The sequence below is a fragment of the Phaeoacremonium minimum genome (genome assembly GCF_000392275.1).
Source record: "Phaeoacremonium minimum UCRPA7 unplaced genomic scaffold PA7_03_scaffold_337, whole genome shotgun sequence".
Taxonomy (NCBI): Eukaryota; Fungi; Ascomycota; class Sordariomycetes; order Togniniales; family Togniniaceae; genus Phaeoacremonium; species Phaeoacremonium minimum.
In genome coordinates, this window is record NW_006921241.1 from 118126 (window position 1) to 142983 (window position 24858).

The 24858-nt window shown below is 49.5% G+C and overlaps 4 protein-coding genes across 4 annotated transcripts; 3 read left to right on the forward strand and 1 right to left on the reverse strand.

The window, feature by feature from the left end:
* Positions 1-3851: 3851 nt before the first annotated feature.
* Positions 3852-8131, forward strand: UCRPA7_4393 (putative minor extracellular protease vpr protein; the record flags this gene model as incomplete). The annotated part of the gene is made up of 2 exons (XM_007916950.1): positions 3852-7364; positions 7994-8131. 2 exons carry the CDS (start codon positions 3852-3854, stop codon positions 8129-8131), a joined length of 3651 nt encoding a protein of 1216 aa, XP_007915141.1.
* Positions 8132-17650: 9519 nt separating this feature from the next.
* UCRPA7_4394 (putative -like family protein) lies at positions 17651-18754 on the forward strand (the record flags this gene model as incomplete). Its single annotated transcript, XM_007916951.1, has 3 exons — positions 17651-17692; positions 17748-18626; positions 18677-18754. 3 exons carry the CDS (start codon positions 17651-17653, stop codon positions 18752-18754), a joined length of 999 nt encoding a protein of 332 aa, XP_007915142.1.
* Positions 18755-21418: 2664 nt separating this feature from the next.
* UCRPA7_4395 (putative short chain dehydrogenase reductase family protein) lies at positions 21419-22366 on the forward strand (the record flags this gene model as incomplete). Its single annotated transcript, XM_007916960.1, has 2 exons — positions 21419-22136; positions 22200-22366. The coding sequence occupies 2 exons, from the start codon at positions 21419-21421 to the stop codon at positions 22364-22366; spliced, it is 885 nt and encodes a 294-aa protein (XP_007915151.1).
* A 280-nt stretch (positions 22367-22646) lies between these two features.
* UCRPA7_4396 (putative opsin related protein) lies at positions 22647-23578 on the reverse strand (the record flags this gene model as incomplete). Its single annotated transcript, XM_007916957.1, has 2 exons — positions 22647-23375; positions 23453-23578. 2 exons carry the CDS (start codon positions 23576-23578, stop codon positions 22647-22649), a joined length of 855 nt encoding a protein of 284 aa, XP_007915148.1.
* Positions 23579-24858: the final 1280 nt, after the last annotated feature.

Below are 24858 nucleotides of genomic sequence, written 5' to 3' on the forward strand. Positions count from 1 at the left end.
AGGCAACTGGGAAAGAAGGTAGGCAACTGGGAGAGAAGGTAGATGACTGGGACAGAAGGTAGGCAGCTGGGAAAGAATGAAGGTATAACCCTTACCTTGCTGGATGCGGTGTGGGATTGTTGGCTTGGTGCGTTCTCCTGGACGACTTTGTCGAGGTTAAGGAAAAGAGAGAAGGTTTGGGGTGGGATGGGTGGAAATGGTGCTGCTTAAGTAGTTTTCAGGGCATGGCGGAAGGGGCAGTTACTGATTCGGAAAAACGTACCGGAAGCTTTGAGAATACTGATCCCGCTGGTACAATCAACAATAAAATATGCCATGTATCTATCGTGGTGAAAATGTAGAGTTGCCGCTTGATCGAGGTGTTGATGCATCACGAGTACACTAAAGCGTTTGGTTCCCGAGGAACCAGAGACTTGTGGCCAACCGCGCAACTGAATTGACCAATCATAAATTCTGGCATCCATGCTTAACTGCAGTTGCCTGACAGATTTATTTCTCAAACGCCTGCCATTGGCGGGAGTTAATTCGACGCGGCGCCCCAGGCTGGACACTGCCAGGATGTGACAACAGCTGTCAAAGTTTGTGTCTGCCGGGTAGAAGTTAGCATGGGTCTTAGAAGACAGCTACCGCTGTTAGCGTTAAGGTACCGCTCTCTCATCCTTGTTCTTTGTCAACCAATTGCCGGCCTACATATACCATACTCGGATACGAAATTCAAGTGTACCAAAACCCATTTCCGTCTTCAGGGGTGAAGTCTCGCCGCTCTAAACCGAGCCGCATCAAACAACGTCAAAGGCGGCAAGCTTGGAGGAAGAATAAGCAGAATAGGGAAGGCGAAGCGCAGCCACGTCCTGCCTTACCACGCAAACTAGAAGTCAATGGCAGCAGCATCTCCGGTAGGATTGGTGGCGATGATGAAGACAGTAGTCCTTCGGTTCATAATCAAAGCGCAGACCCAGCTCCTTGTAGAGAAGCGAGAAGTTCTTTGCAGCCTTTCGGATAGCTGACACGAGACTTGCAGACTGTGACTTCGTTCGCAGGCCGTCTGACGCGGAACTCTCTGACACATGGAACCCCGTTACTACGGAGAAGGTATCGTCTTGCATCCGACGTATGTTACTACAAGCAGATTTCCATAGAGTAGCTTTGATTAATTACCTTGCGGGACTTAAAGAGTTTCAAAAACATCGGAGGATGGGGCATGCATTCTACCAGGAGCAGTTGCGGGTGGTGGAGTGGAGTAAAGTCGCCCGCAGAGGACTGCCGAGCACTGCTGGCACCACAATGGATGACAACAATGGCGATGCAGTTTTGTCCAGGTGCAAAGTGCTTATGTTTCGTAGAGAGCGTGGGGCTTGGGTTGGATTATTTTGAACCCTGAAGCTGGTCAGATTAGACGCCATCACCAAGCGTACTTGGATGACTCTGATAATGGCTATCAAAGGCCGACAGGCGAGAAAGATATTCAAGGGGATAACTTCAAATGAATTGAGGAAAGATAAGAAAAGAAACTACCAGCTACATTCACCATAGAACTGCACGATATAAGTCGGCTATCTTACCCACTCGTATGTGCTCCAAGTCTTAACGCCCATCATTCGCTGGTTATTGCTTTCACTTCTCAATCTCTTCTTATTCCATCAGAGAGCAATGATTTAGAATCAGGAGCCACGGCCGAGTGGTTTGTCCACCCATCAGGGGCGTCGTCCAGGGTGATTCGCGCTCCAGCACCACCACCAAGGAAGCTTCCGCTTCCTCCTGCTTGGGTTGTAAGTGCAAGGCTTGGTGAACCATAACCTAGTTCTAAAAGAAGGTCTTGTCGATTCAAGCCTAACTGCCACCATCAATACCACTCCGTCGTCGCCATAAGCCAAGGAATTGCCCCTAGCGGTGTATGGGGATATTGCAGAGGGGGAAAGATAGATAGCAACATGGTGAGTATCGTTCTTGTAATTCTCTTTCAGAACAGCGGATGTTGGGCCAAACCCCCACTGCTCATCGAGTTGGCAGATCATCAGCTTAGCTATAAAGGGTTCTTTACATAGCCCTGTTATTACTGGGCATCTTCTAATGTCTGAAATTGAGTATTTGGAGGCATGTTCTCTCCTCGGGTCGCTGGTTTTGGTAGGGCTAACCAGCTCTTTTGCAGCCGGCCGGCTATCCCCATCTCGGTTTTGCGATACTCCTTAAAAGCAGTAAGTTGCCAAATATCGCTTTGTACTAGTAGATGTATACTCCCGTACTTGGATCTCTGGCACGGTAAGTGGACTGGTGGTTGTGAGTAAGTACTAGCCCTTAGCCATCTTCCTATAGTGACACTAGAATACCGCTTACGGTTCCTGGTTACACCGTGCCTACACGTATACGGTTGACCTATGTCTAAGCTGATCTCTCGGCTAAGTGAAGGACAGTGTGTGGTCAGGCTCTCTGGGCTGTGTATATATGAACCCTGCAGTGTATGGCGCCGGGCCGCCTTTCTTGTAAAGGTATGCGAGTATACGCTAGGGCAAGAAATTTCGGCTATAGTGTTGGCAATTTAAGACTTGGGAAGTCGTCTGATAATCGAATAGGTTCGGACCAAGGAAGACCGCAGGCGGGAGAGGGGCCGGGGGTGGGAGCGGGCGCTCAACCGGAACCGAGACGGAGATGGTGGAGGGCTGTGTCACAGAGGACAGCGACTGTGAAAAGGAACTGAGGCCGTGGACAGGTGTAGAGGGAATGGAGGCGAGGCTACTCAGCGGAGTGTCTGCGCCTATAAGGTGCATCCACCCCCCTAATCACCAATGCTGCCCAGAAAAAGCTCATCGAATAAATCCGGCCCTAGTGGATGCCATCCCGGGTAATAGGGCAGGCTCCCGAACCCTAGATGATTTATAAGATGATTTCAGTATATTATTGAATGGTGAGAGTGCTGGATAAACCCCACGCTACTCGACCACATCTATCTTGTTTATGATATTAGAGGCGGCGCTGGGAAGCTGGAGCCCGGAAGCTTCCAGTCGGTTTGGCGGAGTGGGTCGGCGGCCTGGACCGGAACGGTGTTTCTTGAAACGTGATCTTTTTGAGGGGCGTTGCTCGGCAGCCCTCGACTAACTTAAGGAGGAGAGATCGCCCAGAGGAGTCCTAAAATACAGCTCCTTGGATGCTAGAGAAGCGCGGTCAAGTATCTGGAGATTCGAGTCTTCTAATAGTACTTGGGTATAGACTATTATTCTGATAAGAATATAAATGATTTTATTCTTTCGAGACTTTGCTGAATTTCGACATCTTTTGCGAATCCTAGCAACTGGCATCTTCTGACTGACTTCCCTGGACCCGGCTAGTGGGAACACTGTACCTGCCAAGTCCTTAGATCCAGATTGATAAGATTAGATGATCTGATAAAGGCGGCACTATTGACTCCACCACCTCGTGTTGAGAAAAAAAAGCTCATGGCTAGGGGTCTTCGTGGCTGACCCTTGTCTCTTTTAGACCTAATCTCGTACCTTTTTTTGCTCATGATTTGCGGCATCCTCGGTCGACACTAGGCCATTCTGTGCCTTGTAGAGCTGTAGCCAAGCTCGCAATGCCTGCACTTGGCAGGTCGGACACGATGCCTCTTACCGACAAAAAAAGGTCGCTCTGGCTTACCGAGCGAAGAGCTAAGACGTCCGAAATCGCTCAGTGTATTGCCCAATGTGATGAAAGGAGGGGGGGGAAGAGGCTATAAGTAGGAAGTATTATGCGTTGCGTTACATTTGATGTCCTTTTTGATACCACCAGCCTCGTTCACGTCTGTCGTGGGGACTTTGTTTGAAGCTACTGAGCTTATCCTCTCATTATCTACCCTATTACAGGGCATATACTCAACCATGGCCAAGTGGACGCTAGCTCTCAAGACCGTTGCTGCAGCCTGTGTGCTGGCCTGTCCCGGAGCCTCGGCATGGAGTCAAGAGCAGATCAATGCTTCGCGTCGACCGGCCACCGCTGTAGCTGGACCTGCTGTTCCTGGAAAGTTCATAGTTGAGCTGCAGGCCGGTGCTCAGACCAGCCAGCGTGATATTGCTTCCAGAGCCACTACATTACTTGGTGACATGAGGATCAAGGGCTACGAAGTCGAGATTAAGACCGACTATTCCATGGTGTCTGGCCGCTTCCAGGGAGTATCGGTACAGATTGCCAACAACAAAAACGCCAGCATCAATGACATCAAGGGCATTCCCGGTGTGGCGGATGTGTGGCCTGTCTACGCCATCGCTCTGGACGATACAATCGACACCACCGATCCAAGTCCTCAGTGGAACCCGCACATCACAACTCGGGTTGATGAATTACACAAGCGAGGATTCACCGGCGAAGGCCAACGAGTCTGTGTGGTAGACAGTGGTGTAGATGCCACACATCCTGCTCTATCTGGCAGGATAGTTGGCGGCAAGAACCTCATTGAAGACAATGATAACTTCGAAGATTGCATGGGCCACGGTACCTTTGTTTCATCTGTGATCCTGGGCTCCACCAAAGACCTTACAGGTGTGGCGCCCAGGGCTGAAGTGTTCATGTACAAGGTTTTCGCCTGTGAGAACAGCGTCTCAGATGACCTGCTCTTGAAGGGTTTATTGGCTGCTGATGCGGATGACTGCGACATTGTCTCAGTGTCGATCGGTAGCGAGACTGGATATTCCGGGTCTATTCTTTCTCGCATGGCCAGTGAGATTTCAAAGGACCGACTGGTTATTATTGCTGCCGGGAATTCGGGAGAAACAGGTACATTTTATGCCAGTTCGCCTGCTTCAGGTCGCGGTGTTATATCAGTCGCCTCCACGAACGCAAAGCAGGTCCTGGGCTGGCCTGCGTTGATTGTTTCATCAAGCGGAGAGACGTTCAACCTATCTTATGTCACTCCGGACGGTGCGAAACTCAACGAGTCCGTAGTTGCCCCTATCACATTTGATGCGGGTGACTCGTGCAACCCCGAGCAGTATGGGAGCGAAGAGCAGGCGCTCATCGTCAAGCGCGGCATCTGTTTCCCTCAGGGCTCATACAATGAGCTCAGCAGCACTGGATTTGGTTACTATCTTATCTTTGACTCATACAACCAAGGTGTCTTTTACGTGGACGACGTTGACAATTATAATCCTTCGGTGCATCTGTTCGCTCTGACCGATGCATCTGTAGGGGAGTGGGTGAAAGCGCAGATTGCCGAACAATACAATCTCACGCTTGAGATCGAAGTTGATGCTGACACTGCGGCATTCGCCTCCGACCGTCCTAGTGCTGGCCAGGTTTCTTACTTCTCATCCTGGGGGCCAAGCTTCGAGAATGATTTCAGCCCTTCTGTCGCAGCACCGGGTGGTGCTGTCTACGGTGCATTCCCAGATAATACCTACGCCGTCGGTTCAGGCACATCCTTCTCAGCGCCTTATGTGGCCGGCGTAGCCGCCCTATACTATGCTCACGTCAAGAAAGACCATTCGGAGTTCGCTCGCCGCCTGTCTTCCACAGCCGCTCTCCTTCCTGCATATGACGACACAAATGTAGAGGTTGTCGGTACTATTGCGCCGCTGATTCAACAGGGTGCCGGCCTCATCGATGCTGTCAAGGTCTTTGACTACCAAACAGTGCTTCTGTCCGACCGCCAAATCTCGCTCAACGATACTGATAATCGCGTGAATACACACACAATCAGTCTGCAGAACGCTGGCTCCGAGGCTATCACCTACAAGATTTCTCATTCTATTGCTGCCACTGTCCAATCTCGCGACGAGGATTTGTACCCATATGTATACTATCCACCCCTTCTGGCCGATGTTGAGGGATCCATAGAAGCACCAGACAGTGTGACTATCCCTGCCGGTTCGACCCAAGATGTGATCGTCACTTTCCACTCTCCCATGAGCTCCGACAATAGCAGTGGTGTGGTCTGGAGCGGAAAGGTCGTCTTCCAAGGTGAGAACGATGAGACACTTGCAGTTCCCTACATGGGCGTTCAAGCCTCGACCTACAACTGGACACCACTGGAGGGTTCACCCTTGGTGTTCCGTTACGACGATGTAAGCGGGTACCTGTATCCCGTAGACTGGGAGAGCAAGCCGTACAAGCCTGCCGAGCTCTCATCTCCCGAAATTTACTTCGCGTTGCGGTACGGCACGTATGAGTTCTCTATGGATCTTGTCGGCGAAGACTACACCACTGACGATTTTGCTTACCCATTGACGGCTGGGCCGGCCTCAAACCAGTGGCGTGGACCAGTCCGTACGCAGCCGGACGTGTACGGATATTACACAGACTTCCCTACGAAGTTTCCAATACGTTTCAGTAACGTGGGCTTCAACACTTTCCAGAGCTTTTCCAACGGAACAGAGATCCCTTCTGGTCGCTATAGAATTCTCAGTCGTGCTCTTCGCGTCTTCGGCGATGGGTCCAATCCCCAGGATTGGCAACTCTTCCTCTCGGACCCATTTTCGATTCAATTGAACGACGACCCCATTCCGGGCGTGACTAGTTCTACTATATCCTCTTCTACGGCAGCACCTACGTTTACAGAAGCTACAAGCAGCGTACAATTGCCCACTAGCGAGCCTGTCACCACCACAAGCGCACCGATCACGAGTGCCACCTCTGTGCCTGGCATTACCACCACTCTCAAGGCCTTCGCTCAACCCACCGGCCTTGCCGGCGCTTTCGTCGATCTGTCTCTCTATCGCCAAAATACTGAGGAGTCCCATGATCTGTTCGACACCAATAGCTGGCTAGAAATACACGTGCAAATATCCATTCCCACACGTCTCTACGAAGGCACTACCGTGTCTTTCGCCCTACCGCAGGTGTTTGTCGACGTCGCGGAATCGAAATATGTGCAGTCTACCTCCGCCCTTGTGGGCACTGCACTGTTCGATAGTGAGACTAGCGTCTTCACCGTCACTTTCAACGACTGGGTCACCTGGCATGACAATATCGTGGGTGACTTCTACCTCAGCTGCCGCCTAAACCCTGATTTCCAGACAGAGATGATGGCGGGCACCTACTTCGTAGAAATGGAGACTGTAGGCAAGACTTTCCTAGAACCGCTCTACTATCGAGCTATAGACCGCTCGCGTGTTTACGAATCCGTCCGTGAAGTGGAATCGGATGACGGGAGCCAGCTCTTTGCGTTTGTTGTTGAAGTGCCCGGCTCCGTTGGCCCATGGACATCTGTGACGCTGATATCCAGCCAGTCCAGCGGGGATGACGGGTTCCGCTGCGAGCTGACACATGTCAACTTGGGTATGACTTTCGACGACAGCAACCGCGTTGTAGATTCCACAGATGTTACAAATCAGACCGTCCGGCGTTGTGAGGTTAAGGAGTTCCGGGCTATCTATAGCAGTAGTATCGAGACGCACGAGGTGCTGCAACTCAACATAATAAACATGATGGGCAACAAGGGCTCTGGCTCGATCGCGATGCCGTACAGCCTTGCCATACAGCTAGAAAATGGAACTTCTATCGGGTACTCATCGAGGACAATCACCTACAACCTTATCAGCAGAACTCGTCCGGATTACTTCTTCTCTGGAGATATTGATAGGGATGGACCCATTGCCGGGGGAACCGCAACATCTTCAATTACGTCCATAACGATGACGACTTCAGCAACTACATCTACTCGGTTTGACAACTCAGCAACTTCGTCTGTTACATCTACAGCGACATGGTCAGCGTCCAGCCAATCCGCAAACTCAACTAGCTCGTCTTCTGCAATTTCGATCGCGCCGTCGTCGTCGCCGTCGTCGTCGTCGTCCGTTTCTCACATTTCTACATCATTGCTATCTAGCTCTTCCGTGACCTTGTCGGCCTCGTCCTCTTCAATTGGCACTTCCACAATACTACTGTCTAATTCTTCCACCTCCCTAGCACCATCAACCCAGGTCTCTACAGCAATAGGCGGCAATTCTACCTACTCTATTTCATCAACGAGTGCATCTGCTACGAGCTCTCTTCTATTCAGCTCCAGTACAAGTTCCCCTCTTTCTAGCTCCAGCACCGTCTCGGTCTCAAGTCTGCCGGCATCAAGCCGAACCAGCAGCGAGGCCCTAAGCTCGTCAAGCCGCCTTCATACCGGAAGTCTGTCATCGTCAACAGAGCTCATCTCATCAAGCACCGGGTCGCTTAGCCCTAGCATCACCTCTTCATCACCCCCCAAGACAAAATCGATCGTGAACACTGTCACAGTCATCACAACAGTTTGTACTGATCCACTCTGGACCGCACCCGTGACATTGACGATTACTGTGCCGTGCACGACCGAACCCCAAGCGCCGGTCACAACTGTCACATCAGTCTGCACTACCTGCGCTAGCCATCCTGTCACTCTGACATACGCACAGCCCGTGCTCGTGAACTCGCCGACGGGTAGCGGCGGCAGTGGCAGCCACGGGGGTACCGCTGTGGTCACATATGGGTCACGCACAGTAGAACGAGGTAGCGCGTCGCAGATTCCGGCCGAACCTACTATTATGACGATCCCTATCATCGGTAATGGAGGTCATTCAAAGCCCCAAACTACTGCCACATCACAGAGTTTGGAGGCTTCAACCACGACTGGTGGTAGAGGTGCTGAGCAGCCCGGTGAGAGCGTGGGAAGTTCTCCCTCTGCAGCGTCATTGTCGGTTAAGACCTCAACGATTCCAGCTGGATCACCATCGGAGACAACCCCTTCTGCTCCGGCGAGACCGACGACGGTGGTAACTGACGCGGGTGCTTTTTTTCAAGTTACATTGGGTGGCATCGTCTCGACGATTGTTGCTTGTCTGCTTGCTGTCTTGGTTTAAATGTTGACAGGGAGGATGTGTGATAGAATCCAAAAATTAAGCCGAACCCCGCCGTCCTCGATGCGGCATTGTATGTAGTCTGGCTCAAGATATCCCTCAGCTAATGATCTTGAGAGGGGCTTTACAGCAAATGTGAATCAACTTCGTCCTCGGAAATCGATCACGTAATGTATATTGACATACGAACATCCAACCCTTCGTGATAGACACGCAACATCACACATTTTATTATACTATTTTAAAAGATTTCTCAAGTTTGGTTCTGTTCATCTAAACGCCTAACCCGCTCCTGAAAGGCTCTCTCTTGTTCGTTCGCCCATAATTTATGGCTGTCAAGTCATCCTTGAATTTCTTTGTCATCTCACATATCTGCTTGAAGTCCTTCTCCTCCAATAAAGCAATTTCATTCTCACTCTTTTCTAAATCGGGTTTGGTCAAGAAACGGCACTCGGCTAGCGCGACGGCTGTTTGAAATGCTGTTCATCGATGATTTGTCAGTTATACAATTCGTTTCCATTAGCCCATAGGCCAGTAAGCTTCTTTCCAAAGGGCTGAGGCTTAAGCATATAGATTGGAAGTGAGCCTCTTTCTCACCATTACGAAGCCCGCGTCCGTTCCACTTAACCCAAAGGATACGTGGATCCTCTAGCACATATCGTCTAGTTGAGTTGTCAATGCGCATAGTCTTGCCCCTCTCAGCCTCAAGTTCTGTCAAGAAACTGGTTTCATATCTTCCGGCAGTAGTTATCATCAAGATCTTGGTAGTGGATTACTACGTGAATTGCGATATAAATGCATGGTCAAAGACGCCTACCCGGTTGCTTGTGAGGAATAGAATGCCCTGGTAATACTCGATCTCGCGAAGGAATATTACCATAGTAACCAGTTGCCATGGATTGATCTAAGGAAGGTTTCTTTACACTTGACTTAGAAGTTACGTGCCCGAGACAAAGCTGTTTCGTTTCAGATCCGCATTCATTCTCTTCTCTAGAAACACATCAGCCTCGAGCATTACAGCTCCCCGCTTGTGCGCAAGATTGAGCCAATCACGGAGTTTTTTTCCTCCATTTCGACCTGCTCTGTCAAGGCAGGTAGGGGCCGTCTTGTGAATGCAGGAATGCCTTCTATAGCAAATTACAACACAGTCAGTCAGAGGATGCTTGATTTGTTTGAGCTTGACGTTGGTGACAGACCTGCAGTCTACATTCAAGAAGCATATGTCAGTACAAATAACTACTTAGGCTTGCTGACTTGAGAACCGTGCAATGTAAGAGAAGGCGGTTCACTGTTCTGAATGTGTGTCTCTCCAGTATTGTCAGAGCTATTGAGGTTCATTGTCATGGCCGCACTATCATACATATCGAAGCTCCTTGTTGTACGTATTTGCTATTATCATGTATCATGGTCAAGACAGTCTACAAGCATCAAAAGGAGCACTTTGAGTGAGGACACTAGAGTGTGTCTTGGTTGATGTCAAGAAAGACTGTGTTTATTATGTGTAAGAAATCTGACAGTCTGACGTTCGGATTAAATTTCATTTTATGTAATATATCTCATGTAAGCTCCCATGTCATTTCTTGTAGTAATGTATGAAGGCCCTCGCAAACTAGAGTAATACGATGAGGAAGGCCGAGCACCCTCATTTACCCGTCTAAGCAGTTCTAGTCACAGGTGTAGCAAAGTCCACGCCAGCTCAGATGAAGTGATAAGATATTACGCATTTTAAATAAGATGATAAATAGTACAAATATATTAGAGCTAGTATTCGCCACCAAAGTTGAATATCGGGCGGTCAATGCAATGCTCAATCTTCTAATTCCAGCTCCGGATACTGTGGGAGCTGCCAGGTTTCCTTCCCATCCTGCATCAGCGCATTGACTAGGCGATCTATCTTGAGCTTCGACAAAATTGCCAGAGCAAAGTAAGATATATTTAACACAAGCTTAGAACGAAAGATGGCGAGATTCATGGGAGGAAGTTGCTGAACTTGTTCCACGTAAGGTCGTAGCACCAGTTCATAAGATTCTAGCGCTGGGCCGACGTTGTCTCCATGTCTCGCGAGTTCGCCCGCAAGCACGTATGCTCCGACGAGTGATGCCGTGGTTCCAAGCCCGGTTAAAAGACTCGGACAGTATCCGGCATCGCCCAGCAGAACAACTCGCCCTTTGGACCATGTGTCCACTTTCACCTGAGCAACCGTGGTCGTGTAAAAGTCATCAGTAGTCCGCATCTCGGCAAGTACTCGTTTGCTTTCCCATCCGAAGTCCTTGTATAACGTTTCCCATATGTCTTTCTGTTTCTCAACCGGCTGTTTAAGAATCTCCTTTAACTCCTCTGTAGTGGATATCGTAAGCATGGCTTGTGTAAAGTCCTTGTGCGCACAGCGAAGCGACAGTATCTTAAGCCCTGGTAGAAGACAGTTTTTGAACAAGGTACTGTTGGATTCTTCCTCTGATTTTGGCATATGGAAGTATGCAACCGAGTAGCCCGTATACCTAAGCGTGGAATCGCAGTCCTTCTTGGGCTCCCATAGCATACGCCGCGTCAGTGAGTTCTGGCCATCCGCACCGACAACAAGATCGTACTCGTCTGAAGAGCCGTCTGAGAATACGACGTTGACCCTGGAGTCAAGCTGCGTAAGCTCAATCGCATGCTTTCCGAAAAGGTACCGCAGGCTCTGCGACTCTTTTCCTAAGGTTTTTGTAGCGATCACTTTGCTCCCTTCGTATAACACCTCTACCAGGTCCGCCCTCATGATCTCATATTCGCTCGTCACTCCTTTGTATCCTTTACCGGCTTCGTTGACGCTGAACCTCGCCCACTCTCTGCCTTTCGTGTCAACGAAAGTCAAAGCTGTCTCGTGTATGCTCCTTTCTCGGACCGCATCGATCAGTCCCAGTTTCGTCATTAGCGGGGCACCATATGACTTCAAATCAAGCTGGGTTCCACCGGTACGGAACTTGGATGATTTCTCGACTATAGTGATGTCGTGACTTTGTTTGGACCGCACGAGGAAGTTGGCGAGGGCTGTGCCGGCGATGCCAGCACCGTTGATAAGAATTTTCAGAGGCATTGCGGAAGAGGAATGAGCAGGGGCGTTGAATGAGACAACTAATTTCTTCTCATTTGAAAATTGATTTCATTGAAATTTAACACCATCAATCGCGAGACGCCTTACCGATGTGATGCTCTTATACGCTCGCCAACGGTCGTATGCTAGCGCGGAGCTAGCGACGGACGTAAGCCTCAGGGGTCTTAGAGCGGCTGTAAGCAGAGCGGGTATAACCAACCCACATAGTAGCGGACCTAACCGGTCCTATAGACGCATCTTTTTTTTTATTAAAAAAAAAGGTGAAAATTGCAGAGAACGATACTTTAGTCTAATTTATGTTCTATTTATAATTTCGTCCTGCATTACTCAGTCTGGCTGCATGCTACTGATGCTCCCACCCTTGGGCCTACTGTTGGCCTCCTGCTCAACCATGGGATAACATTAGCATAAGCGAATGCCTAATAGGCTACGAAAGCCCCATATCAGGCAGAAATAAATCCAGGTCAAAATCCCAAAGCGAGTTTTCCGGCACCCCATACAAAGTTGAAGACGTGACGCCCGCGTCGTCATAATACAGCACCGGCTCAGTGTCGGCTTGTGTCTTCAGCAGATCATGACATAACTGAAGGCTATCCCTTGCCCCTTGTGCAATCATGAGCTCACATGGCACGCCTTCTTCCGTAGCTTCGGTTTGTGCCAGTATCATACTCAGAAACATGTGAATCTTGACATTGGTGTCGCCTTGGTGCATCCTCGCCACCGCCAAAGAGATCATATCCCTCACGGCTTGCTTGAGAAGCTCTCGGTGCTGAGCATTGCGATGGAGCGTCCCCTCTCGACGCTGCGCTGAGACTTGCGAAAGAATCTCGCGGCCGATGATAGATGTTGCATACCAGAAACCCTCACGGAACAGGCCCCCTCCGGTAGCCAAGATTCGTGAGAAGCCGTCGTCTGGTTCGGGAGAGACGATTGCCATAGCAACGTCTAGGTTAACTTTGAGAGAATAGAAGAACAATGGGTTTGCCTGTGCCTTGTGGGCAAATACGCAGTGTAGGGGGATTAGAAATCGGCGTACGAAATAATCGATCAGATTCCTGTGGAATGGGGTCATACCAGAGTGGATGTTCTCTTGGCCGAACTTCCTGTATGCGCAGTATGAATCAGTCAGTTCCGAACTCTGTGAAAGTACGTCCTGGTAAGATAGTTCTGCTTTAAGGCCGCTGAGTAGCTGGAGAATGCGGAGGCGTGTCGGTATCGAGTCGAGGAGGATAAGCTGTATTGAGGAAGTAGTGTAGGTGCTTCTCGGATGGGCGACCAGCTCGATAGTCGACTCATCAATCTCGTCGTCGTTGTAGTTTGAAGGCGCTTCAGTATCAAAATGGTCTAAGGAGATTATGGGCGGCATCGCCGAGTCTAAGGACGACTGTATCGCCATCTCGAGCACAGTAGCCCATAACCGCCTTCGGAGTTCAGCCTGTAGTAACGACATCACCGGGAGGTGTTTGGGATCGTGATGAAGCCCTATCTGCATGGCCATACGAACTACCGACCCCATCGACACCCAAACTAGGTCGCCGCCAATTGAGAAGATCTGTCGTGCAAGGATCACCAAGCAGTAGACCTGGAGCCCCCCGACGTCCAGGCGATCTTTTTCCAGCGGGCCGGAAAGCCATGCCTGAGCAGCATGAACCCATTGTTGCACCTTTTGTCGTAGACCCGTGGTGGCATTCGCATGGTCGTGTAGACTCGACCCTATGCTGATTACCAGGAGGATCTTGAGACACTGACTGGCCGTGGCACTCTCTGGGTTGTCCCAGTATTTCTGGTACTCGGAACGGAACGAAGGCACGTGAACTATCCGATACACCGACTCAAACGAGATACAGTAGAGATCGACCATGGTGTCTGCCAGCTCGCGGGAGGGGGGCCGAAGATCAAAGCCAACGCCCCCGAGAGACTTGCTTGGCCGCCCCGTCTTAAGACATTTTGCGAACACTTTAGACTTTCGCAGGAGATCCCTAATCTCTTCGAGCAGAGATTCAATATGAGGCCCGTGAAAAGAGTTCGGCTTGTCGTCGTAGTTTGTTTCGCCGTAGCTAGCCAAGAGGCCGCCGCCAGCCGCGGAATAGCAAGCCTTGATAAGGTCAAACTGAAGTAGAAGTCAGTAGAAAGTAGCAGAAGGACGTAACTGTAGACCATACCTCATCAGCCATACTCACCCAGTAGCTCCATTTTATGGTCCTTGTCTTGTAGAGGCTGACTCGTGTATCTTGATGCACCGGTTGGCGATCAAGGAATTCCCTTCCGGGTTCAGAGTGCGCAGGTACGAGACTTCTTGCCAAAGAATTCTCGAGATGCTGTATCCGTTGTAAAAGAGCATGTACACTTGGCTGCTCATCTTCGGCACGGGTGGTCGGTGGGGTCTGAGCTGCGGTGGCTTCGGTTTGCCCCGCGAGTGTAGGTGCTGGTGTGGGCTGTGGTATCTCCGCTCTGGCGACCAGAGGCCTGGACGGCGCCCTGTCCCTTTCGTTTACGATTCTTCCATGTGTGCGAGATTGTCGGCTTTGGGCACGGAAGGATGGGGTATCAACTGGTGAGGAGACTGCTGTCCGGCCCTGCGTACTGCTTTGGACGGGGGAGGTCTCGGGCGCATCTCGAAAGACCTTGTGCACACACTGGATCGCGACGGAGACGCAATGTGAGCACGGATCTTTCCGATCGCACTTTATCTTTCGTCGCCTGCATTCCAGGCACGAGAATGCCGGTCTTCGGCGCCGGCGAGGTCTCTCCATTGGCAGCGTGCTGGAACTTGAAGAAGCGGACGAAGCGGACGAGACGGCGCTGCTCTCGGCCGAGGTGCGCGCTTGGCGGAGCTTAGTGCTTAGTGCCCGTCTGGCAGTCCCCTAAAACCTCCCAGTTAATGTTATCGTTGTCCGATCTATGAGTGGGGCACCCGGGCACCCCCACCCCCGCTCCCCCGAGTCTGGCTGCGAAGGTCATATTTGGGCCTTGTTACAAGCCTAGTCAGCAAACACTATGGTGTTTGCCAGTTGGCTTCGCCTTGAGGGTCAGACTGTATGCGGCTTATTGAGTAAGAGTAAGTTATAGTACTGTAATGAAATTTATGCCCTTCACTACCACATTTGCGCTACCGGGGCATTCGACCTGGTCCCGATAGGCTGTTTTCAATGGACTAAATACTGATATATCACAGGGCTGAAGTTGTGGGAGATGTGAGAAGGGATATGGCACAAGATGATGTTCTTTTCGAAATAGCACTCGAAGATTTCGAGGGTTTCATGAGTCCCGAAACCATCACAGATCAGTACCCGTGGCTTCTAATCCGCACGCTCTTTGGTTTCAGGATCCAAAAAAACCTTGAGCCATTGTAAACTGAGATAAGAGTCGGTGTATTCACTATAGGAGTACGCATAATGTCACCCAGGAGTAGAGTGGATGGTTTAATTGGCTCGATGAGTGGATGCGGGCCAAATCATCATTGGGTTCAAATACCTACCATCGCCATTTATGCATGTGTGACAAGCTGTAGAGCGCGTACGAGCATATAAATCGGTAATGGAAAGTTCATTGAACTATATCGATCATACAAAAGAGATTTGGGTGCTTGCACACCATATATATATACTGTGTAGGCCCCTGTCTGGGCTTGGGGAGCTTACTACTTACTTAGTGGGGCTCCCGTTCTGTCACAGCATGCAATATCTGTAATAGTAGTTCGCTTGACATGTGCGCTTCAGTAACCTCGTTGGTTATCTTTGAGGCTGTTCTGAAGTCAAAGTATCTGCATTTTGGCTTGCCACGTAGGGTAGTTCGCAAAGCAGGGAGGGGTGTTATTACCATCACTGCTAGTGAGGGGTTGAAAACGAGAGCCATCATGGTTTTATGCGTATGTTTAGGCGATCTAATAAAAGTCTCTTCGCAATTAATCATATATGGTCTTCATAACTGAGTTTACTTGGGCAAACTAAGCCGCTCAAACCCAGCCTATAATCTTGAAGATCAAGATAGCCGCCGCTATAATGCAGTTGCATCGTTGCATGTCCCAAATTTTCCTCCTCCTCAGGTTTGTCACAATCAGACCGAATCGATTATTGTTGCAGATCTTCGTATATCATCTAGTCGTCGTTTAGTTGAAAAAGCCGACGAAAATGGCCGATAGGCGATCAAACGTCAGCACACATCATGGTGATTGGTCAACCCCTGAGCGCTCGGCTTTTTTTCGCAAATACGTCATTCGTCAGTCAAGAATACACCACTTACGGCTGTACAAACTTAACTTCTCCACCCAAAAGCGAAGGGTACTTTGCAAGGAATTGAGCATTTTCAGAGTGTTGAGCACCCATGGAGCAATTCGAGTTCCATCCTGCAACTTCTGCCCCAAATCGGACATGGGTACCCCTCGAGCCAGGCATCGACCAGAGTAAGCATCTTCTGGAGTTCTTGTCTTGCCCATCATGGCTGTGTTTCGAGGATCAGAGACAAAGGCACAAAGCAAACTGGACCTTCGGTTCCGAGACATGTCTATTGGGACCCTTCTCTACTCTTTCATTGCCCTGAGAAAGCAACCACTGACTCCAAGTGTTGTAGTGACGCTGAATGAGAACAGAGCTACCGGCCGCCGCACTGTTCTACAGCGCTGGCAACCGGGCTCAGTCAATCAACAAGAAATTTTTATTCATGACTACGTGGAAGAGATTTATCTCACGGAAGGAGATCTATATGATCTAACGTTGAAGCAGGGTTGGCAGAAGGGTGCATATGCCTACCGTAAACCGGGCATGAAACATGGCCCGTTCAAGAGTGAAACCGGTTGCTTGATGTTCATTCTAATTATACCATCGAATAGGAAGGATGAGAAGAAAGATACCTGATGGCTGCGAACTGCTTGGAAACGTAAACGATACAGTACAATGCCAAAATCATGCTATAAATTTGCGGAGTTATATTCAAGAGCTCTCTAAACTCATATTTCAACTTTAACGTAGACATAGATCAGTGGTACGAGTTCTCTGTTCCGTCCGGAGGCTTCTCTGCCTCGATTTGTAGCACTTGAGACCTTCTCGAAACTCTCAGTCCTGACCTATCATGACCAGATGTTTCCCGGCGCTGCGCTTTTTTGATGGCTATTAGTCGTTTAAATTGCAAGATTTCGATCTGCAAGTAGAAGTACTGAAGCCGAACGTTCGGGGTAAGTCCTCGAGATGTGATGTGGAGGGTTGATTGAATTCATTAGACAACATTGAGAGCACGACTGCCAATAAGGCGGCAAAGTTCTGACAAAACAAACATATCTAGATTACAAGACTTTCAGTACACTAGTATAATGCAACACATACCTAAGTAGATGATCTCATACACCGTTTCGGACTTTTAGTGCTGAGCAAAAGACCGAAATCTGTCCGGTCTGGGAATCACGCCGGAATTCTAATTTTTCCGGGAAAAAGGACTTCTTTGGTAACTTACGAAGCAATGAGGATCTGAGTCAAGCAATCCATCATATTTAGACGTCTCGATGGCGTTGGATATAAGTCTCGTCTTGCATTGCATGATTGGCCGTACCCATTCGGCAGAATGAGTTTACCGAGAATCTTAGTCATTTGTAATCGGTAGGTGGTTCGACCCAGGTGGTATTAGTGGATTTCACGTGCCTAACTGCACATCTACAACACATAAAACACCTATTCCACCGGGCATTGAGTCTTGCGGTGGTGTCTCGTACACTCTTGTATTGGAGAATTGAGTTTTACTTGGCAAGGAAAGGAAGCCTCAATTTCGTGAAATCTTGATCATGTCGAAAACGATTGTTGTAGTCGGTGTCACTGGCCTCCAGGTACGCATCTCGATTTGTCATCAGCTCGGGGTGGGGCTGTTCTAATGATTTACAGGGGTCATCTGTCGCGGAAACATTTCTGACGCTCCCTGATTGGCGCGTCCGCGGCATTACACGAAATCCATCCAGCGAGGCGGCTCAAGCCTTGGCAGCCAAGGGGGTAGAGATAGTCAAAGCCGACCTTGATGATAAGGACTCGCTCATTCCAGCGTTTGAAGGCGCTTCTGCCATCTTTGCCAACACAGACTTCTTTGCTTTACTGTTCAAAGCAGCCGCGCCTGGCGGTTCACCCTCAGGGCGAGCGCCGAAAGAGCGTGCCTTCGATCTTGAGGTGGCCCAGAATGTCAACATCGCCGCAGCAGCCGCTTCGCCAGCGGTGATCAAGACATTGGAGCGTTTCGTCCTATCGTCGCTGAGTGACGCCACAAAATGGAGCGGTGGAAAGTATACCACTGTGTATCATTATGACTCGAAAGCGGAAGCCATCAGAATCATTCAGGCCGAGTTCCCCGAGGTGGCCGCGCGGATGAGTACGTTGCAGGTTGGACACTATGTTACAAACTGGAAGGCATTCCACCTTATGGCGCCACAGAAACAGCCCGATGGAAGTTTCTTGACGATACGCCCAACTGGCCCCAACGCCAAGTTTCCATTCGTCGTCACACAGCGAGATACAGGACCATACGTGAAAGCTCTGGTAGACTTGCCGGCTGGCAAAGACGTGCTTGGAGTCTCTCAAAGCCTAACATTTCCGGAGTGGATGACTATCTGGGGAAAAGTTCTCGGCGTCAAGGCAGGCTTCAAGCAGGTTTCATGGGAGGAGTTCTTTGGCACTGTCCCAGAACCGTTGAAAAGTGAACTGCAAGACGCCTGGAAATACTTCGAGGACTTCGGTCATACAGGTGGCGATCCGAATGTGTTGACCCCGGAACAGGTAAGTCCGGTAACTCACATGTTTCTGTTCAAATGACTAACCCTGTGTAGCTCGGTGTTAAGGTTCCACTGACTACGATGGAGGAGTATATCAGGAGCGAAGACTGGTCATCCGTCTTGAACTCTTAAATCAAACTCAGAAAAGAGACGCGGGGGATTGTGTGCTTGTATGTCCAAGAAGCTGAAGCGTAGTACATGAGTCATCACTCTCAGCAAAGGTCCAATTGTTGACAGTGAGTTCGGACCCTTTCAAAATCTCCACTTGCGACAGAATCAAATTGGTCCCTTTCGGTGCCTTGCAGTCAACTCGTTCCATCATTGTCCCGCCCGCCAGAGCCTCGAAGTCAAAGGTTTTTCTTCAGCCGTAGTAAAGGCCGCGACAAGTGCCAGCGCCGAGTGCCCAGCACTACGGCTTGCGTGCTCCTCAAGCCAGAGCACAGACGCCGGTTTGGGACCTGGGCGACCCAGCGCAAACTTAGCTCGGGCGACGCGAGCCCTGCAGCTCAACTCTCCGCATGCTGCGTATAGCTTGTGAAATGTGGTCCAGTCTGGCATCTTGCTGGTGCTCCATTGGAGAAACGCCAGTGCTTCTTCAACGAATTTCTCGTCCACAGCCACTTCGCTTTCATGTCCATGCTCTGAAACTGTAAGAATGTTGGCTATCAAGACTATAGTTGCAGACATATATGTGCATGATACGCTCCTATAATACAATCAGCATGTGTGTTCTCATATGTAACCCTTCTAGGAACAATATTAGGTGTCTTTACCATGTCAATCGAGAATCTTCCCATTCCACTAAACGGAAAAGCGTAGCGCACTCCCTCGCTGCTTTTACTATATCTGGCCAAGCTGATGTGGGCTCAAGGAAAGGCGAGAGCGCCGTATCTAAGACTGCTTCGGGCTCAGTAGAGCGAACAATCCGCTGGCTATAATTGACTAGCCTCGTAATCCATTCAGCGTCATTTGTCCCGACCTTATGTGTGTGCAGAAAACAAGACATGCGGGTGAAGTACAGGAACACCAAGTGTCCTGTCACAGTCTTTGGATACACACTTCTTAGTCTGCTAGAACGAAGTTGGTTGGGCATTCTCTCCAGCCACTCTGTTAGCCTAGCATGTAGCTCTCTTGTTGTGTGTTGTTGAGTGTCAAGGGACAGGCTCTCCGCATGAACAGAGTACAGTCCATCGTAGATCTTGCCTTGAATACGAGAGAGGTCAATCCATGCCTGAAAAAGATCAATATAGCTCTCTTCTTCATCATCAAAGGCAAAACGAGTGAGTCCACTGTCATTTGCCGCGAATGGAACGCTAACATCATGATCGTGTTCCTGTATCAGGGGTGGTTCGTGTGTACGAAGACTGATATCCTTATCAAGTATAAAAGCGATCCAGAATATGCGTACTCGTTGAAGTTTAGTCTGGGGATCAAATAAGTCATTTGCTTTGCTTCGATGAAGTCGTAATCTGTGTACGAGCTTGATAGCACCCCCTAACAGGGAACTCGCCCTAGCAAGGCCTGGGTGAGGAGTTCCGAGATGGAGAATAATGAGGCCGAGCAAATTTTGAAGAGTTAGGAGGTTGTCGTATCCACTCTCCTGGCTGGTCATGATGTGTTGTGCATTGGAGGTGCATCTGAGAAGGTCGAAGTCAGAAATCGGAGAATGAGTAGTCGCGCGGTATTGAAATGCCAAGGCGAGAATCACATTGACAGCAGCGATGATACCTGGGGTTTGCCGGGTCACATTTCGAATCAGCATCGGCATAAACATACTCCGGTCGAAGAGAGGAATTATGCCATTCAGGTTCACGAAATAGTCTTCAATGACGGGAAGAATATCTTCAATGGGTGGAAGGTTAGAAGTTGATATGTCCCCCGATAGAGAACTCCTGGTTTGAATGTGTGAAACGAGATTACGCAGTTCGACTTCAGGGCTGGCGCGTTTTCCGCTCAAGCTCAATGTAATCGCCACACTGGAACGGCTCAGTTTTCAATATTGTCAGCGCATGAGAACAACATACTTCTTCTGAACCTGGACATCTTTCCGCCTTCTTTTAATATGTGGAGTATAGGTACACTGCGCTCCATATACTACGCAGTGCGAACATGTTGGCCTTGTTGCGTCGCATCTGATCTTCTTGATATGGCACAGGTCGCAGGCCTTTGAAGCGTTAGAGCAGTATTTCAAGCAGGGGTCAATGAGGACGCACACCTTTCGCTTCTCAAGGCCTTGGCGGGCCATACTCAGTTTGTCCCCGCCTTGGGCTTTTCGAGGCATCTTTGTCGTTTCCAGTTTCTCAGAGCCAGCCGTGATAATTATGAGCAGGTCCGGCAAATTCGGACTCGACTTGAGTAAGGGAGAGTTGAACACTAGAAGGCAACCCCTCGTGGTGAACTAATGGCGCTGGATAAGTGGGGCCGCTAGGTAAGCAGGGCCGCGGACCTCCTGTTTAGGAAAGGGGCCTAGGCGGTTGATTAGCAGAACAGCTTGGCCATGGCCCGGTTGTCCAAGGCGGTTACATCATGTCCTCGCAAGAATAGAGACTTAATCAGTTGGGAGAAGGACCGCGGACCTGAGAATGGATCTTTGCCACTTTAATAAGGCGGTTTTTGAAGTTAGTCTTCATACTGACAAATAGACAATTAGAGCCCTGAATGTCGAATATTAGCTTGAACGATGACTAGAAGTACTAGAAAAGCATAAATGTTTCCTCCCTTGTATGTTTGAATTTATCTCTACTAGGGGGTTAGCTAAAGCAGAAATAAATCGATCCGTGCTATTGGCTGGTCAACATGTCTGGTCCTGATCCATCAACCTTCCCCAAGATCACGCCTTTCACAAAGACATGGCACACGGAACCTTACCCCTTCATTTCACCAACTCGACCTGGGTTGTCTGCTGCCGGGCGGAACGTTGTTGTGACCGGTGGTGGAACAAGTATTGGTAATGCCATTGCTGTCGCATTTGCTCAGGCAGGTGCCAAATCAGTGGCCATCATCGGCCGCCGTGTCGATAAACTAGTCTCCGGGGCCGCCAACATTTCCGCTGCTATCATAAAAGACGCAGAAACACAGGTCCTATACGAGCAAGCTGACCTTCTGTCCAGCGAAGAGACAACTCGAGCTCTGCAGTCTATTGCCAAGAAAGTAGGAGGCAAGATCGATGTCATGGTCTCTAACGCCGGAGGCGGAGGAGGTCACGGCCTTATAAGCACTGCAACAGATGATGAGCTCCTCAATAGCTTTCAGGGCTTTGTTCTCACAGCCATTCACGCGATGCAAGCATTTCTTCCCTTAGCTGGCCCGGACGCGATTCTGCTAAGCACAAACACATGCTTCGCTCACTGGCCTGCCATTCCACCTTTCGGCCCGTATTCTTTTGCGCGAACTTCCCTACTCAAGTTGACCGATTACATCCAATCAGAGAATCCAAATGTCAGAGTCGTGAGCATCCAACCGGGATGGGTTGCGAGCGCGGCAAATGGGTTTCAAAAGGAAGCGACAGATGTCGGTACGTGACAATTATTCTAGGACACTATTTCTTCTTTCTGAGACACTAACGTGTTGAGCGCAGCGGAGCTTCCTGGACAGTTCTACGTGTGGCTTGCGTCACCGGAAGCTGAATTTCTGAAGGGCAAATTTGTCTGGGCCAACTGGGATGCACAAGAACTTATGGAAAAGGCGGAACAAATCAAGAATTCTAAGTTGCTAACCACACTTCTCAGTGGTGCAGATGAATAGAACCGAGCGCCCCGCGCCTTTCAAGTGTATAACAAGAGAAATTCCTCCTAGAAGGACAGTAAATAAAATCCCACGCATCTATGCTGAAGTTTTTCCTGTTTGAACGAACCAGAAAAGAGCTTCAACCTTCCCAGGAGAAAAAGACAAGAGACAGCCCAACTTGAGGCGTGAATCTAAGAGTATATCCACACCTATAACATCACCAGTTCTTCAACATGGATTTATACCGAGTTTCTTGGTGTACACCCAAGCCGGGAACGCTGTTTTAGTTGCTAGTGGTCTAATCGACAATGGCAGTGTTCGCAGCAATTGGGCGCTCCTTTTCGAAGGTGTGACGGTATTGTCCGGAACCACGGTACTCGCTGAAGTCAATGTTGAGCTTGCTCCAATCCCATCTGCTCGAGACGTATACAAACACGAAGCAGAAGACTGGCACCATCAGGATGTCTAGAATGCCGAAAAAAATGAAACTACCAGTAACACCAATGCGGTTGCCGCCATCACTCAGTCCAAACGCAATGGGGTAAAGTAACCAAAGAAGGTTCGGCCAGGATGCTAAAATGACATAGTCCCGGCCAATCCCTCGACGCACGGCCTCTTCTCGACTCTCATTCATAGTGCTCATTGCGAGAATGACCCACGAGAGCGTGCCAAAGGCGAAAAAGCCCCATTTGTAATCGGTGGCGGTGAAAGCAGCGGCGAGGTATGTCAAGATCCAAAGCCATGTGATTGCAATGTTGCATATGATCGTCGTCCATGAGATACCTGATATAAGACCCAGGGCCAAAGCTATCGAAGGGAAAGAGACTGTCCAATTGATGTACTTGGCGTAGAATATCTGTCGGGTTTCACCGTGCCCGAGCTGGTCGGCCTCCTGTATTACGGTCCAGCCAAGGTTGGCGGCTTGGGCATAATAAGTGACGGCACCAACAAGCAGGGTAACAGTGAAGAGATAGTGAAAGGCTCTCTTGCTCTCAGGGGCAGCGAAGCAGACACTCAATAAACCGATCTTGTGATAACAAAACACGAATTAGTAACACTAGTCTCAAAAAGAGGACAATCAAGAGGTAGGCTCTGCCGACTAACAAATGCAACGATATAGACGGCCGTGACAGCCCACAACCAGTCAGAGCCGTTCAAGGAGAGGATCTTATCAGCAGCCGGCAAGGGATTGATATTGAGAGCATCGTTCCCACGCAGAACAATAGCCATTTGTTTTCGTGAAATAGATAATGCTGTTTCTCTTTAAGATGAAGATTGGTCAATGGTTATGAAGTGAGCTATGAGGGCGAATCCGTCTCGATCTAAGGTTTGATTGATTCCGAAGGAAGAGAAGAGGAGATAAGGTGAATTGGGCAAAAGTATCTCTATACGTGTGGATTAAAGAGAGTATCTATTGAACTTTCCATTGGAAATTCGCAAAAGATCGAGGCTTTATATTCATTAGTTTCCTCTCAAACCCCCTTTCACATTGAGTAAGAAAGATCCGCCCGGAAGCATTTCTTCGGGGTTTGATTCCTTAGTGTGGCACAGCGAGCCCCAGTCCCGCTTCTACTTACTAATACCGAAAATTAATCAGAGTGTCCTCTTAACTAGATATACCATGCCCCTAACGCTAGCGGGGTCATAAGTTGGGTCAGTACTGTTAGTACCGTCGTTCGCTCTCTTAGTGAGGTCCGCATTGGCGTCACCTACATCCCCTACACCAATTCGCTCGTTGGGTTTGGTATTTTAATTTGAAGCCGACAGGAGAAAGCGGAAGCAAAGTTGAACGCGGTCTTATCAAATCCACCATGGAAGACACGGAGGCGTCGGAAGCAGCCAACACATCTCCTCGTCCCTCGCGTATCACGATCGTAAGCCTGTCAGCCTTCTCCTGGTTCTCTCAGCGGAAAGTACTGTCATCAATCAACTAATCTCTCCCAGGCGTGTACGCGTTGCAGGGCCCGCAAGGCTCGATGCGATGGCAAAGTACCAAAGTGCACTCAATGCATCGCAGCTAGCTCTGAATGTGTTTTCCCAACAATTCGAAAGACCCGGGGACCGGGAAAAAGGTGAAATTGATATATCTGCCTAGCTCGTTTTGCTGTACTAAACGTATCTTAGAAAAAAGCAAACGAATTCCTTCGTGAAAGAACAAATTACACCACCAACTCAGCCACCAAATCACGACCATACCAGGCCTGCACCAGATAGCAGCACCTCCGCAACCTCGACCGATCCTCGTTCAAGGGATCGAGCGACACGTTATTCCTCAAATGAATTCTCATTACCAACTGCCCCTGTCCTGGATCTATCTCAGCCGCATGTAGGTATTACAAATCCCATCCCCATAGTTGCAGACTTTCTGCTGCCAGGAGCATACGATGAGCATCTCAAGACCTTGAAGACTCGTATTGGAGAGGCAGATCCAAGCCGGAGATTGACTCCACTATTGCCTCAACATATTGCAAGACGCTTGATCGAGAACACGTTCTCCGAGGTCATGGAGT